This window comes from Triturus cristatus, chromosome 11, assembly GCF_964204655.1.
Source record: "Triturus cristatus chromosome 11, aTriCri1.1, whole genome shotgun sequence".
Classification (NCBI taxonomy): domain Eukaryota; kingdom Metazoa; phylum Chordata; class Amphibia; order Caudata; family Salamandridae; genus Triturus; species Triturus cristatus.
In genome coordinates, this window is record NC_140594.1 from 384671067 (window position 1) to 384687480 (window position 16414).

A 16414-nucleotide genomic window follows, 5' to 3' on the forward strand; every position below is an offset into this window, starting at 1 on the left:
TTCAAACCGGTGCTGGGGCACTCCAGCCCCAGTCCTGGCGCAAAGCTGGACAAAGGGAAGGGGGTGTAACCACCCCCCTCCCTGGTCACACCAATAAGGTGTGACCAAGCAGGCAACCCAGCCCCCCAGATTAGTATAAGAGTGGTAGCTGGGCCCCAGGAGATTAGATTATCCTCAACCTGCAACTTGAACAGAAACTCTGGACCTTCGACATTCGACGAAAGAAGACTGAAGAATCTCCCTTGTGGCCAAGGAGTGGCTACCCTTTGCTTTGCTGAATTTCTACGAGGAACCGACTGCAGAGCCCCACCAGAGCCTTGACTTCCAGACTTCTCCGACCCTGATCCACATCCACAGCCGAGCTGAGATCTGTGGAGGCGACGAGAGACGTTGGACCGGCTACCTGGGAAAAGTGGCGAGTATCTTCCAGCGCAGCTTCTGAGGCACCCTCGAAGTTGTGCACCGGGGATTGAGAAGCCCCAACCCCAAGCACCATCTGCACCGAAGATCAGCCCCCCACACTCCACGAGTCCTGCGTGGGGCCCTTCTGCATTTTCCTGCTTGCATAGTCTGTCCGGTTGCTTGCCCGTTGGCTAGCGGCCTTTGTGACGACACACCCTGAAATCTTCACTGCTGGTTTGGCTCCTCCAGACTGGCTCCCGCTTCTTTGCAAAAGAGAAGCACCCCAGACCTTCCTGGTCTGCACCAGAAGCAAGTCCTCCGTTCTTCGTGGGTTCCGCTTGCCAAGGCTTGGTGAGTCCTAGTTCGACTTCGCCGCCGACAGCAAGAGCCTTCGTGGGACAGCTCGCCTCCTGGTCCTGGTCGTCCTCGACGTCTCCTGGTACCCGTGGCTGCAGCGACAAGCTTCACCTTTCATCCGCAATCTTCACGACATCGCCTGGTTCCTTCCTGGTTCCACGTGGTCACTGGCTAGTGACCCTGACTCTGTCCATTCTGCTTGCAGGTATCCTCTCTTCTTGATCCCAGCCTTGGGATCCACCGGACACTCTTCACTGACTGCCTGTCAGCAACTTTCCTTCAGGCATCCATAGAAGTCCACGACGAAACCCGACGCAAGTTCACACCTATGCACCCGCAGCCCGTGGGCTAGGTAACTTGGGTACTTCGGTGCTCACAAGGGTAGTGACTATCCTAGGGTCTAGTTTCCGAGTCTCGACTCTCTAGCTGCTTCAGAAGTGCCCTTAAACTGTTAATTTCTAACTGCTAGTAATTTTATCGACTTTTACGCATTACGCGTGAGTGTTTCCACTCTGCACCTGAATCCCGTGGGCCTCCCACTTCCTAACTGTTGCTAGTGTAGTCCCAGCCCCAGCAATTCCCTAGGCCTAGGCCTATCCTATTTCCGTGACAGTGGTCCTTATACCACTTCTTTAGTATATGGTTTGCGTGGCCCCTAGGGCCTAACTGTATTACTTACCTGTGTGACTTAATGTATGCTTGAATAAGACTGTGTTGTACTTGCCTCTAATCTCATAAAGAGTGCTGAGGGTTTGACTAGAATAAATACACTTTATTTTATATATATATCTGTTGTGGTGTCCTTTCATTTGGTATTCAAGGGATTATATATGGTATCACAGCTGGCTTCACATGCCATTCAGAGTTTAGCCTAAGACTGCTCTTGTCCATGCTACCACTAGGATAGCTGGTCTAGAAGGTTGACTTTACAACCAATCACCATAAGGGTTGTTTGGACTGATATAAGGTGTACACTAGAACTAGTGACATCATACATCAGGCCAACTTCTCACAAGGAGCACTTTCAGTTTACCGTGCTCCCCTTCGGCCTTACCAGTGCCCCTCGGGTGTTCACGAAAGTGATGGCGGTGGTCGCAGCTCATCTGCGCAGATCAGGGGTTCCAGTCTTCCCCTATCTCGACGACTGGTTGTTGAAGGCGGGCTTGCCCCAGACGGTCGTCTCCTGAAGTACTCTGATTTATGAGACCCCAGAGGTGCCAGGGGTAGCACCCTATGACTTCGAGTACTTCCTGTTGTGGAATATGAAAATTCCACTCTCATGGTAATATAACAAAGAACTTGGCAAAGAAGCTGAAATATGTTATGTTAATTTATTATGCGCACAGCTACTCCAGCCAACGAGCGTCCCGGCGCAGAGACAAGGAGAAACATAACACAACAGGAAAAAAAGACCTAAAATGGACAACTAAAACAAGAATGTTTTAATAGCTCTCCGGAAAGACAGCAGATCATCTAACTGACGGACTTCAACTGGGAGGGTGTTCCAAATTAGTGCAGCTTTCACGCTGAAGGAACTACCCCCCCATCCGGCTGAGTCTAAATCTGGGGACCACAGCAAGGGCCTGGCCCTGAGATCGGAGACTGCGGGTGGGGACATAGAAAGAGATACAGTTGGACAAGATTTCAGGGCCTTTACCTCTTAAGATTTTAAAGGCCAAACAAAGGACCTTAAAAAGAATACGCTTCCTTACAGGGAGCCAATGCAGGGAGCGGAGGACATTCGCCACCGGGCAAAATCTGGGTAGGCCAACAATGGCTCTAGCCGCAGCGTTTTGAACCCGCTGTAGGCGAGTTAACTCAGCCTGGTTGGCCCCAGCCAGGAGAGAGCTAGCGTAGTCCAGACGAGAGATGATAGTTGCCTGGACTACAAGCTGTCTGGTTGGGGCATCGAAACATTTAAGAACTGGTCTAAGTCCTCTTAACAGACCAAAACAACCGGCTGCAGTTTTTTTGGTATGCCCTACAAAGGTAAGGCCAGCGTCCAACCAGACCCCCAGATTTTTCACCTCCGACACCGAGGTCGGAGTGGGGCCCAGCTCAGAGGGCCACCACTGATCGCCCCATAGCTCTACTCCCTTCCCGACAACCATTACCTCCGTTTTAGTGGCATTAAGCTGGAGACAGTTTCCTGTCAACCAGCTAGCCACCGCCTTCAGTCCAGACTGAAACCTGGGGGCATCTTGTTGTACATCCCCGCTGAGAGTAACCGCCAGCTGAGTGTCATCTGCATATGAGACCAAAGTTAGGCCCCACTGCCTCGCGACATCAGCCAGCGGTCTCACGTAAAGGTTGAACAACGTGGGGCTCAGCGAGGACCCTTGCGGAACCCCCATGGCCAGAGGCTGGAAACTGGACGTGAAGGGAGGGATGGCCACACAGAAGGAGCGGTTGTCCAGGAAGGAGCGGAGCCATTGCAGCGCCAAACCACTGATACCAATCTCCTCGAGCCGATGCAGGAGGATGCTGTGAGATACCGTATCGAAGGCGGCACTGAGATCTAACAAGACATCTTGAAAAGACATCTTTATTAAACTCAAATGAGTGAGACTACGTCGCACAGAAGCCTTAGCAACTGAATGAGGCAGTCTCCAGAACAAAAAAACAGTTTTCTCTTTTATACAGAATATTACGCTCTGGGCAACACCGCCCTTCTCTTGCAGTTGGTCATTCACATATTTTACTTCAAAGAACAAGCAGAGTCATGATTACAATCCCACATTTCAGTTCAGCCAGCCCGCAATTATTTACCCAGCGAGGCTCAGATCCCTCCTCAGATATCAGCAGACCCCAATAAACACGGACAGCTCCTGTTTGCAAAACAGGCCATAAAGCAGGAACAGTCACGTGTGGAAGAGATTAGCCGGAGGCTTGTGTGGGATGAAAAGGCTTTATGGTGTGTCAAACCCTGATGCTAATCACAGGTGGCCGTAGGATGGGCAGCTCGTTCGACCGGACTGACCTGGGGCGGTGGAGCCAATTCGCACAGGTCACAGAGAAGTCAAAGGAAGGCGCATGTGTTCTAGAGGCCTGTATTTGTTCTTAAAGTGTAGCCTATGTGAGGGCAACTATAAGATGGCCACCACTCCAAGATGGAACCCACGGAGCCAATGCATAACATCGTATACAAAGTATATTTATCAATGAAATGTTATGCAAAGTACTTGTACATACCGTATTGGCCATTTGCGGTTCGCTAATACCGGAATAGACAGGGGTAGGGCCCTGCCTCCTACGCGGTCCCAAATTTCAAAGTACCACACTCCCACCTCCAGACTACGGCGGATCTCCTGCATTTGCTGGGGTTTTCCATCAACGTTCCGAAGTCACACCGGAGTCCCTCTCAGAAGCTCCTTTTCATCGGAGTGGTTCTCGATTCGGCGCAGTTCCGGGTTCATCCACCGGAACAGCGGGTCCGGGATATACAGGCCCTGATTCCCATCTTTCGGCCTCTATCCTGGGTTTCGGTCAGGCTAGTGTTGCGGCTTCTGGGGCTGATGGCCTCCTGCATCCTACTAGTGCATCACGCCAGGCGGCGCATGTGGGCTCTGCAGTGGTACCTGAAGTTTCAGTGGGCCCAGCATCACGGCAACCTGTCCGACCATGTCTTGATCTCGGAGGGCACTGCACAGCAGTTGCAGTGGTGGCTCACGGACCGCGATTGGGTCACGGGCAAGAGCCTCTCCCTACCCCTACCGGAGCATGTCGTAGTGACAGATGCGTCCCTCCTGGGATGGGGTGGCCATATGGGAGAGGCGGAGATCAGAGGCCTCTGGTCTCCGGCGGAGTCTCGCCTCCACATCAACTTGTTGGAGCTGAGAGCGATCCAACTTGCACTGAAAGCCTTCCTTCCCTCTGTCCGGGGAAGTGTTGTGCAGGTGTTCACGGACAACACCACCGCCATGTGGTATTGCAACAGACAGGGCGGGGTGGGGTCGTGGACCCTTTGTCAGGAGGCTCTGCGCCTCTGGACATGGCTGGAACACCAGGGCGTCACCCTGGTGGTTCAACATCTGGCGGGCTCTCTGAACGCCAGAGCAGACGAACTCAGCCGCCGGTGCATGATGGATCACGAATGGCATCTGAACTCCGAGGTGGCGCAAGGTCTCTTTCAGCAGTGGGGAGAGCCTTGGTTAGATCTATTCGCCACCGAAGAGAACGCGCAATGTCAGCAGTTCTGCGCGTTGGAATTTCCAAGGCGGCACTCGCTCGGCGACGCTTTTCGTCGCGAGTGGAGTTGCGGTCTGTTGTACGCCTTTCCGCCTATACCACTTCTGCCCAGAGTGCTGAAGAAGATCAAGCGCGACCGGGCCCAAGTCATCTTGGTGGCTCCGTATTGGGCACGAAGGTACTGGCATCCCGAGCTACTCAGTATGTTGACCGATCCTCCGATACGTCTGCCCCTTCGGGAGGATCTTCTGTCGCAGCAGCAGGGGACGGTCCTACACCCGAACCTGTCCAGCCTCCACCTCCATGCGTGGAGATTGAGCGGCGGCAGTTGATGCCATTTGACTTGCCTCCTGAAGTCTGTGATATCATTCTGGCAGCCAGGCGTCCCTCCACAAAGACGGTATACGCCTGCCGGTGGAACAAATTTGTGGCATGGTGCACAGCAAAGGCTGTGGATCCCCTTTCCGCCCCTCTTTCTGAGGTTCTCCTCTTTCTTCTTTCTTTGGCCCGGCAGGGCTCTGCCCTGGGCACCTTGAAAGGTTATCTTGCTGCTCTCTCTGCCTTCTTACGGCTTCCAGATCAACCCTCTCTTTTCAAGTCCCCTGTAGTGTCACGCTTTCTTAAAGGCATTACTCACACGTTCCCTCCTGTCCCTTTCGTAATGCCTCAGTGGGACTTGAATCTTGTCTTGACATTCCTGATGTGCGCTCCCTTTGAGCCTCTTCACAATTGTCCTCTTCGTCTTCTAACTCTTAAGACTGCTTTCCTGGGATCCATCACCTCGGCTAGACGGGTGAGTGAGCTCCAGGCTCTATCGTCCAAGCCTCCTTTTCTATCTGTTCATCCGGACAAGGTTGTCCTTCGGCCTCGTCCTTCCTTTCTACCGAAAGTGGTGACCCCCTTTCATCTTGGGCAATCTGTCACCTTGCCCACCTTCTTTCCGCCTCCACATCCTTCCAAAGAGGAAGAGCGGCTCCACCGTCTGGACCCAAAACGTGCGCGCTCCTTTTATTTGGACCGCACTAAACAGTTCCGGGTGGACGACCAGCTTTTCGTTGGCTACGTGGGTGCAAAGAAAGGAAAAGCTGTACACAAACGGACCATCTCCTGGTGGGTCGTTTTGTGTATAAAAATCTGTTATTCCTTGGCAAAAAAGGAACCGCCTGTTGGGCTGCGCGCCCATTCTACTCGGGCCACAGCGGCTACTACTGCCCTGGGCCGGGGAGTTCCCTTGCAGGACATCTGTCAGGCGGCAACGTGGGCTTCGCTGCACACGTTTGCCAGGCATTATTGCCTAGACAGCCAAGTCCGGAGGGATGGCTTCTTTGGCCGTTCTGTCCTCCAGGACTTTCTGGTGTGATCTTGGTTCGCAGACCCACCACAGGGGTTGGTATTGCTTGGGTATCTATTCTAAGGTGAGGAATCTAACTAACGTGTTTCTTTCAGATGAACAAGTTACTTACCTTCGGTAACGATGTATCTGTAAGAAACATTAGTTAGTTAGATTCCTCACCGACCCACCCATCCTCCCCGTTCTGCGAACTGACATCTAGGGTTAAGGCTATCCCTTTCAGGGCCCTAGAATTTTTTGGCACCAGTGTTGGTATCTTGCATGGCTCTGCGTTCCTGGCGCGGAAGGCTATGTACAAGAACTGACGTCAGCGCGCGCGAGGGCGGCGTCTAAGTACTCCAACGTCATTCCGGCGCACGACGCCGACGACTGACGCGGAGCCGCAGACGACGCCTAGCGACGCGCAAGGGGTATTGCTGACAAAAAATCTTCCAGATCCAGTCTGACGCCTGGGAATATTCTAAGGTGAGGAATCTAACTAACTAATGTTTCTTACAGATACATCGTTACCGAAGGTAAGTAACTTGTTCGTTAACAGACACAAACAAAAGCTAGCAAATTATGCATGGGCATTAGTATGTTTTTTGCTACAGTCCTATCCTGTCACAGGATCGTACAGCAGTGGTCACAATATCATGCTACTAAAGGTAGTGCCCTTTGATTAGTTTTCACACTAATAAGGTAGGAGTGGGCTAAGAAGAATTACTTCTCCCTAAGAACTCTGTGGAAATGGGATCCTAGGAAAAGCGAGGCCCTCATCCATGTGTTGCGAAATGTTTCATCCTCAGGCTTCCCACACGCGGATCTCAGAACGAGTCAGTCCCTGTTGGCTCTAGCACATAATGTCGGAGCAAAGGATTTTTGTTTTTCATAGGTGGAACTATGCGCTCCACAAAACGTGGTTGAAGTCTAGGGCTCTTCTCACTAAATTGTTTACTTAGGGATGCCCTGTCTGGATTAAGAAAGTGCCTGTTACTTAATTAACCGGTATGCGCTATAATTTCCCAGAGGCCCTAGATTGTTGGCATGTATCAATACTAACCACTATCTATTGCTAGTTTCATGGCGAGCTCTGTATGGGTGCGGCTGGTGGTGTCCCGCTATTTACTTGGGTTCCAGAAGATAGATTATTGTCTAATTGACACACTTGATGAGATCATGATCATAGTGAGCTATATAAATGTTTAAAGTTGCATACTGCTGATCACTCACTACTATTGTGTCCATCCTGCTAGATAATAAAACATCATGTATTTATATTATCAGTATGCCCTCATATGCTGCGCTAGAATATCTGATCCGGCATTACTCTTAGCAGACCTGTAGGTTGTGGGCTAAAAGGCACTGAAATATCGCCCGGCGCCGTGAACCACTCACTTTTTTTTTTTTTTTTTTGCAAATGCTTAATCATGTTGCTTTTCTATAAAACCTGTGTTTGCTTCTAAACGGCAGTGTCTGCTAAAACTCAAAGGTTTCATTAAGAGTTAGTAAGAGTCTAAGACCGAGGACTATATGTTTGATGGTGGTTGAAAGTTTGCATCTCCCTGGCCTCTTGCTCCCTTTTTTTGCATGTGCTTGTTTTTCAGTCTGCCATGTTAGAACGGTAAATAAAAAATGACCTTAATGAGTCATGATGCATGCACACATAATGAAGAACACCTCACAATGTATGTGTGATAATCGGCGGCCATCGTGAAATTGGTCTTCTTAAATAGAAACCCCATTTTACAATTGCCGGCCTTGCATGCGCCCTGTAAGCTATTGACTCTGTGTTCTATGGCAAAGACCTATTGGTTTTGCCAATGCTTGTCCTTTTAATTATCTGTTGTGGAAGTAGCATTTCTACAAAGAGTAACCCATTCTATTACTGTCCATTTTGTATCATATGCTGAATAGTCTTTTGTCTTTTTAGTGTGATACGTTTCACGGCCATATGGGAATTCTGAATGCTACACTTGTGTGATAGTATGTGTCATTTAGCCTTCCTTATCATGCCCACAAATCTGAAGACTAGGTCTGCAGGTCAGAGCAATTAAACCTGATGCCCAGTTAGTGACCTAAGCAAGTTCCTGTCTTTTTGCCTTTAAATAGTAGCTGTCTAATAGGAGTAAGATGTCTTATCTGTTTAATTTTTACTTCACCTAGTCTGCCTGCAGTCTGTAAATGAGATAAATGTCATAAAAGATTTGCATATTTTTATGAGAAGTTATGTTTTTTGGCAAAGAAGAACTGACAGGGCATGTTTGGTACAACAAAGTCACTGTTTTGACTCGTAAGGTAGAGGATTAATGTGCTTGTTTCCGGTCCTAGGAGGACCTGGCTGGGCCGTTCGGGCTGGACTGTTCCCATGGGGAACAGGGTCAAGAATGTTTTGCATATGGCTGGATTTAAACTGGACTGGCACGGGGAGCAAAAAAACGATGGCTTTAGGCCCAGATCTCTGTACTGAGGTGAATATTAGAAATTGTTTCAACATTCTGTCCATCAATTGTGCTTTCATCTTGTTCTCTGGGCATAGCCTGCCGTCCCCATCAATTTCAGAAGGTTACCACATCGTTGGCACCAGGCAGTACAGTACCATAGGAATTCTGGCACCAGTACAGAAGGCATGATGGATCAAGGGGCTTTCAACTCAGTATCGGCATTCTTTCTCTTCTGCCCCACTCACAAAACTGCTTTAGCTCATTCCTAAAGGAGCACCAGTGGCTTGTGGGAGCGAGGTTGTCTTACCACCTCTCAAATTGACAGAATATTTCAGTTGACCACTGGGTCCTTCAAATAGTGAGCTCTCGTTCCAGGAGTTTGCCTCTCACCAGTTCCTTCTGTCTCCTCTGCCACTTTGGTCAACCTTGCCCTCCTTCTGCAGTAGGAGGTCTCCATTCTCTTGAACAAACAAGCTGTGGAATTCGGCCTGCAACACATGATTGTGACTCTTATCTTTCTTGTCCCCAAGAAAGATGAGGGGGTTTCATCCCCTTCTTGACCTTGGCCTTGAACAACTTTCTCCACAAGTAGAAATGCAAGACACTGTCTCTTGCATAGGTTGTGTTGGCTCTGAAGCTGAGAGTCTGGATTTTGTCCCTCAACCTGTAAGAAGTGAATTTTCACCTACAAGTTCTGCAGACATGCATGCGGTACCTGTGTTTGTGGTAGGCTCCACCCACTACCAATTCACAGGCCTTCAGTTTAGGTTAACATCGCCACCTTGAATCTTGACCAAGGAGATGTCGGTGGTTGCTGCATGGTGGGGGATGTGTGTATTCTTGAACCTTGACCACTGGCTACTGAAAGCGGATTCACCACAGCTAACGTTGAACCACCTTCACGACATCTGTGCTGTTTAACTTTGTGGGTTCTATCAGTGAGTTCAGTTGCATCTAGAGGTCTCCAAATGCCTCCTCTTCGTTGGGGCAGTATTGGGACATCTGTCAAAGCTTTTCTGTCTCCCCACTGAATTCAGGACCCATCTGCTCCCCAATGGCATCTGCCACAGGGGTGACAAATGCCTCCACACTAGGGTTGGTTTCAAGTCTAGATGACCTGGAGTGGACTGTGGTATTCAGCCAAGCAAAGATGTTGTATCAACCTACTCGAGCTTCGTTCAGTCTGCCTGGCACTGAAGACACGTGTAGCGCCTTTGCAGAGGGGACATGTATTGCTGAATTTGGACTTTCCCTTCCATTAGGCAACTCCTCCTATTCTCGATTTCTAAGCCAACTGAGTCAGGGATGTACACAAATGATCGTAACAGCACCAGACTGACCTTGGAGGGTATTGTTTGCAGCTCTGCTATGCTTGTCCCTGTATCCTCCTCTTCTGTTCAGAGCAAAGCTCCGTCTGCAGTTGAGGGATCTGGTCATACATCCCAGTATCCAGGCTCTGTCTGCCTTTATTTATCTCACCAACGCTCCCGATTGTTATGAGGCATCTTAAGGGGTCAACCTACATGTTCCCTTCATTGTTGTATTGGGTCCTTGGGACCTTAACTAGATGCTCAGTTCCCTCATGTGATCTCCGTTCAAGCCAATGCATAGCAGACAATTTCTCCTGTTGACTTTTAAAACAGTGTGTCTGATTGCTATTGGCTTTGTGTTTTAGTTGCTGAAGGCTTTGCCTGTTTGCCCTCTTTACTTCTCTCTTCCAGGATAAGCTGGTTCTCTGGACTGTAAAGCTTCTGATGTCCTAATCCCACTCGGAGGAAGAGAGGCTCAACCACTTGGATCATTACAGGGCTCTCAGTTTTTATGTGGACAGGACCTGTGGATACTGGATTGATAATTTGCCCGTACTTAAAAGGGCAGAGCCATTCAGATGAGTCTGCATTCCAGATAGATTGTGTTGTGCATTATGATATGCTATGCTTTTACCAAGTGCCAAAATGAGCCTTCTGAGGGCATCTTGCCTAATGTGCCACAGCGAAAGCTACTTTGGTGTTCTAGAGGGGTGTCTGGTCCCAGAAATCTGGCATCTTCTTTTTTTTTTTTTTCTTTTTTTTATGTTTATTAGTTTCAGCCAATGCAATGACATCGAAGATATACAAGTCTGATACTTACAGACAAAAATAACAAGCCCACTCCACCCACTTCCCCCTCAGGCAGAGAGAAATCATGGTTCTAGTACATTCGAGAAAAACTTGTGTAGCAGTAGACCGGCATATATGCAGCAATAGCAGTGATGGCAGTTGGTGAATTCTTCCATTAAATCCACTCATGCAAGCAGATAGTATGAGCCCACGGGGCGTCAGATGACATTCATGTAACAACAATGACTCGGGCAGTTGGCAAAATCCCACACAGGTACAGGTGATACAAACTGGAAAGGATACATCCTGTCCACAGATTTACCGCAAGTCTGGACGGGACAGCCGGTATGTAGTAAGCGGGGCCCAGAAATCCTTGGGGCGAGAAGTCTCAGGCAACTCCTCCTCATAAATCAACAACTGGTCCCTATCATCCAGCAAGTCACGTAGCCATTTTTTTACCCTTGGGATGGTCTTCGCACCCCAACATTGCGCGACCGCCCTCTTTGCAATCAAAATGGAAACTGCAACTATACGTCTGTTACAGGGCTTAAGGCGTTTAACATACCCAAGTAAGCAAATCTCGGGAGTGCATTGCACGGGTTCCAACACAACATCAGTAAGCATCTTCACCACTGCAGTCCAAAAGGCATACACTCCCGCACACAACCATGCCACATGTATGAAATCTGCATCCACCCTTCCACACCGCACGCATTTAGCAGATTCTCGCAAGCCGTACTTACAGAGTTGTAAAGGGGTGTAGTGTAATTGGTGTAAAAATGTAAAGTGGATTATTCTGAGGTTACAATTTGCAGCTAGCCGGCCAGTGAGTTCACAGCCGACGTCCAAACGTCTGGCACGAGAGTGATCCCTAATGCTGCCTGCCATCTAAGACAGGAGGGGTGATCAATTTGTTCGTGCTCTCGCAGGGAAGCGTTCTAAAGTTTAGTTATTAAACCCTGATGCCCGTCTCCCGCCAGCATCGCCTGCAATGCCCGTAGAATAGTGGGTTCTGCCGGGTATTCCGGATAAACAGCCTTAATAGCCTGTCGCACTCTGCCATAAGTAAAGCCGAACATAAAGCCACGATCCTTACCATTCTGTGCTTCTTGTAATGTCTTGAATTGACCATGCGTATACAAATCCCCCATCCGGGAAATACCCACTTTAGCCAACTCGCGTAAAGCCGGAGTCTCTCGTGCCGCAGAAACATCAGGATGCGAGGCCAAGGGTAGCAAAGGGGCATACAAGTAGGGTAACTGAGCCCGTTTTGCTAGCATTTGCCAAGCCCATGCCGTGCATAGTACCGGGTTTATTTCAGTCCGCGGACCGCCCGTGCCACCCGACAGTGTCGCCGCCTGTAGTGGCATTGGAAGAACTGCATCTGAGTCAATAGCTACATGAGGCATTGATTCGAGAGGTGAGGATTCTGCAGGTAGAAGTATCCATCTGAAAAACGCATTACTAACCTTTTGTAACCATCTTTCTAGATCCCTTAATAAGGTTCCCGTTTAGACTTGGTACACTGCATAAAATGGTCCGCCTCATTGGCCTCATCTCTGCCGCTAAGGTCATGTAAAAAACACACTGGGAACTGACGTTGTTGCACCTGGGTGACAATTGTATGGCTTTGTTGATGCCATGTTTATGGTGGTACCTGGCATTAATGAGCAGTTGAACATCCCCTACTAGCACAGGAGAGCAGTTTTGACTTTTCCAGATCTAGTCTAGTGCCTGGAGCAAATTCAAGAAATTAAGAATCCGCATTTAGAGTAGCCTTTAGAAAGAATGTTGCCAAATCTAAATAACTTCTTTTTGTTCTTCTCTTTTTAAATACATTATCTTTATCTAGGTTAGCTAGTATTGGTATTGCTAAACTGTATCTTCGCATTGATTTTCAGATTTTTAGCTTGAAAGTTATCCCATTGATGTCTAAATCGCTCAATTTAGGTCCATATAATTGGTTCAAAACATATTAGAAAATCTTATTGTTAAATTTATGTTGCAGTCTGAATAATGTTGCAGGAGTGGTTTGTGAATCAGGTTTGTATAAAGCAGAAGAAAATCTTTTTAACATCTTTGGACTAGAGTGAGAGGATCGCATGGTATCTCCTGTGCACTTTTTGGAATTTCAATACAGTAAAACGGTTGCCTTTTAATTTTATTGGAATAAAAATGTGTGTTTTGAAGTCCAAGTTGATTTTCATGTTTTGAGGGACTTGTATGATAGTAGAATGTGTATAACTTTGTTTGTCCATCACGGAGAACTTTGCTCATGCCCCCTTTCTCCAACAGACCAGAGGTCCCACAGTTGCATGCACTGGATAGTATCATTGCAACAAACCCATTTGTACATCTTATTGATTGCAGGGGATTTTCTGCTTGTGCATTCTGCACAGCACCTGAAACTCTTCTTTCATTTGTTTCTCATTCTCAGAATGAAGCTAGATCTGGATTTGTCAGTCTGACTGATAGTTTGCATTTATTCAAAAGAGTTTGTTTTGGTGTACAGTACACCTTAGGAGGAGTTAATTTTTATTTCCCTGACAATTACTTTGAGCAGGAAAAAATCTTGCTTTTTTAAAATCCATAAACAAACAAGCTGGTGCTGCACTTGTGAATGTATTGAGAATTTTTCAATCGGGATTGATTATTTTTTGATGTGGAGCATAATTTAAATATTTTGTTCAGTAATGGTTCATGCGGGATGTACATTGTCTCATTGTCTTGGGGGGGGGGGGGGGGGTGGTTGAATGGAGTTTGTCATTCACATATAGAATGTTTTTTTGTTTTTATTTAACATTGTGGAATATTAGTTAGTATAGCATTCTAAGTCTTTCCCCTGTTTTCTCTACAATGCTTTTAATAGCCTCCCTCTCAATTCCTGTAGTAGGCGGTTTATTCCCTTTAGTACCTTTTCTTTTGTTTTCTTAGCCAGGGTCTTATAGTATTGCATTCTCTCTTTGGTAGAGGTTGACCTGTTTAGCCCCTCTCGAATCTCCGAGAAGGTCCTGCTACACTTGCTGAAGCACCCCAGCGTCAACCATGAGGTGAAGTTTGATGAAACCAACCGCCAAGCCCATGAACATTATCTGTATGAGCGAAACCAGCCAGTGGACTACTTCCTCCTCATCTTACAGGTATCTGTTTTATGCCTTGAGCTGCAAGCCCTGTGTGTTGGTGACCGTGGTTCCCCAATAACCCTTCCTTGAATCCTAATCCCGACTCAAGAGGGAGAACATGGTATTGCCCACAGGGATGTATTTAGGCTATGTATGTAAGACAAACAATTCCCCTTGCCTGCACCCCCCATAATCATCTGCTGAGTTATATAGAACTGCCAGTAGAAAGGCATGTGGCACATTTTTGGATTCCATTTGTCATTCCTACTTTTTATATTTCTTTTACAGGTGTTCTTCCTACTGCTGCTACCATAGGGGCACACTCAACAATTGCAATTATTATCAACAGAACCAGTTCACCCACAGCTTAGGAGGAGAGGATGGCTGCCTTTGCACAGGCACCTGTGCAGTTTTAATTGTGCACTGTGGTTTTGATAGATTGTCCTCAACAAGTACCACCTCAACAAGTCACCCTTAGTAGATTGATATCAAGCTACGTTTGTAGTCACAGTGTCATGTATGTTGGGTGAAGTCGATCTGCTTTGTTTTGAATTTCACACCTAATAACTAACCTTTTTATTTGTTTTTCTTTCTCTTCAGGGCAGAGTGGAAGTGGAAATTGGAAAAGAGGGCCTGAAATTTGAGAATGGAGCCTTCACATACTACGGTGCTTCTGCACTGACCTCTGCATCCTCAGGTGAGAGACAACATTTAGACAGAAAGGATTTCATAACTTACTGCTCAATCAGGTGAGGGTGATCTTTGGAGAGTGAGAACCCTGAACTGACAGCGGAGTACTCTGGCCAGGTGTGCTCACTAGAGACAGGAGGGCCAGTAGTAACCTGTGTTACTGCTGTAATCAGATGAGAGACATTTTTCAGGCATGGATCTCATCACGGACAACTGAATCCCTAGAGGGTGACCATCTCTAGTGGTAAACCGCTCCATGTTTATATTATTATTGACAGGTGGGTGAGATCTCCAAAAGTTTCCCACTTCAGGTGATCCTGATGAGAGGCCTAGGGTTGTCCTCCGGACAGGAACGGAGAGTTCCTCAGTCAGCAAATTGCCTTTAAGTGAGACATCTCCCTGCTTATCCTAAAGCAGATGAGATCAGATGACTGAAAATTTGGACTACTGGTAGAGGGTGGTCTGTGTCTGATCCAACAATAAATGGTGTTCTCCAGCATTGGATCTTTCATAGCTTTACAATCTGCTTGTGAGAAAGCCCCCCCCCCCCCCCCTGCTTTTCCTCATATTCCCAGGTTGAGCGGCGCTTGGTTGTTGTAAGATGCGACACATGCAAATAAAGCTGCCCTTACTACATTACCATTTATGCTAAATTGGCCTAATTCCATACTACTCCCATTTTAAACCGTAGGATTTATGTTGTCTAATATTGCACATAAATGCCAGAGCAATCCCTTGAATGGAAAGGAGTGGTTGGTGCCGAAGATTATTCATATGTGAATGGTAACTCCATTAGAACCAGTATACAAACCTAGGTGATAGTACGCTTTACAAACCTGCATAACAGTGATAAATATTGGGACGGAAATGTTCCTGCTGCGGCAAACAGGTATGTACCCTGCCCTGAGTGACCGGACAGCATGTGAAATGGGTATCCTGACATTTGTTAGCCATTCTAACATGCCAATATCATCTGACTTTACTAAGGACAGGCCTAGTTTTCAGTGTGCGAAGGCCAAACCCTATTCTTTGACCTAGTCCTAGATGGGTACATCAGGCATGGTTTTTTATGGACATGGTACTGCTGTCCATGTCCTGGGTTGTTTACATACAGCGGTAGTGGCAGTGTACTGATGTTTGTGAATAGTTCACAACAGACTTTTTCCCCTGTATTGGCCTATTAGCCCTATCCACGTAAAACTTCACTTGCGTATAGCACCTGGGCCCTTGCTCTCACATTCCTTGTGCATGTCAAAAGCATGAATGCATTGTGCATGTGTGGCACATATGTGGTAGCAAGACATCCTGTGCGGGGAAATTAAGATTACTGGGACCAATGCGATCTATTTGGATTGCCCCTTGTTTATCGTGACACAAGATGGAGGGTGACTCCAGCTTACCAGATGGTTGAAGTGTATTACCTTCATTACTAAGCTGAATGTTGAAAACCCGAAAACTAAAGTAAAGGAGGATAAAGATGGGGCTCTTTAAGAAATTCTATTAGGAGAGCAAGACCACTGACTCATTGTCAGTGAAATTGCTCTACCTCCCTCGCAGCTCCACCATTAAGTGAGGCCTTCCCCCGAGCCCCTGCACTCTCGAGTGTTGGTGTTCGAGGCCCTCCTCCACCCGCAGGTTTCACCTGCGCCTCATCCCTGGTGGTCCAGTGGACCTCTGTCTCCATTCTCTCACTCCGCTTTTTCTCTGCTTTTTCACTCGTTTTTTTCCCCTCACTTCTATCTCCCCCTTCACTCTCCTTCGGGGTCTTTCCTCCATTTTCTG

General features: G+C 47.6%; 1 protein-coding gene across 3 annotated transcripts in view; it reads left to right on the forward strand.

Annotated features, from left to right (window-relative positions):
- The window catches only part of CNNM3 (cyclin and CBS domain divalent metal cation transport mediator 3), a 281724-nt gene that overhangs the window by 160461 nt on the left and 104849 nt on the right, over positions 1 to 16414 (forward strand). For all 3 annotated transcript variants that reach the window (XM_085634570.1, XM_085634569.1, XM_085634571.1), the window contains exons 4-5: positions 13791 to 13960; positions 14543 to 14639. In XM_085634570.1, coding sequence (XP_085490696.1) covers positions 13791 to 13960; positions 14543 to 14639 — 267 coding nt within the window. The remainder of the gene's footprint in view (positions 1 to 13790; positions 13961 to 14542; positions 14640 to 16414) is intronic.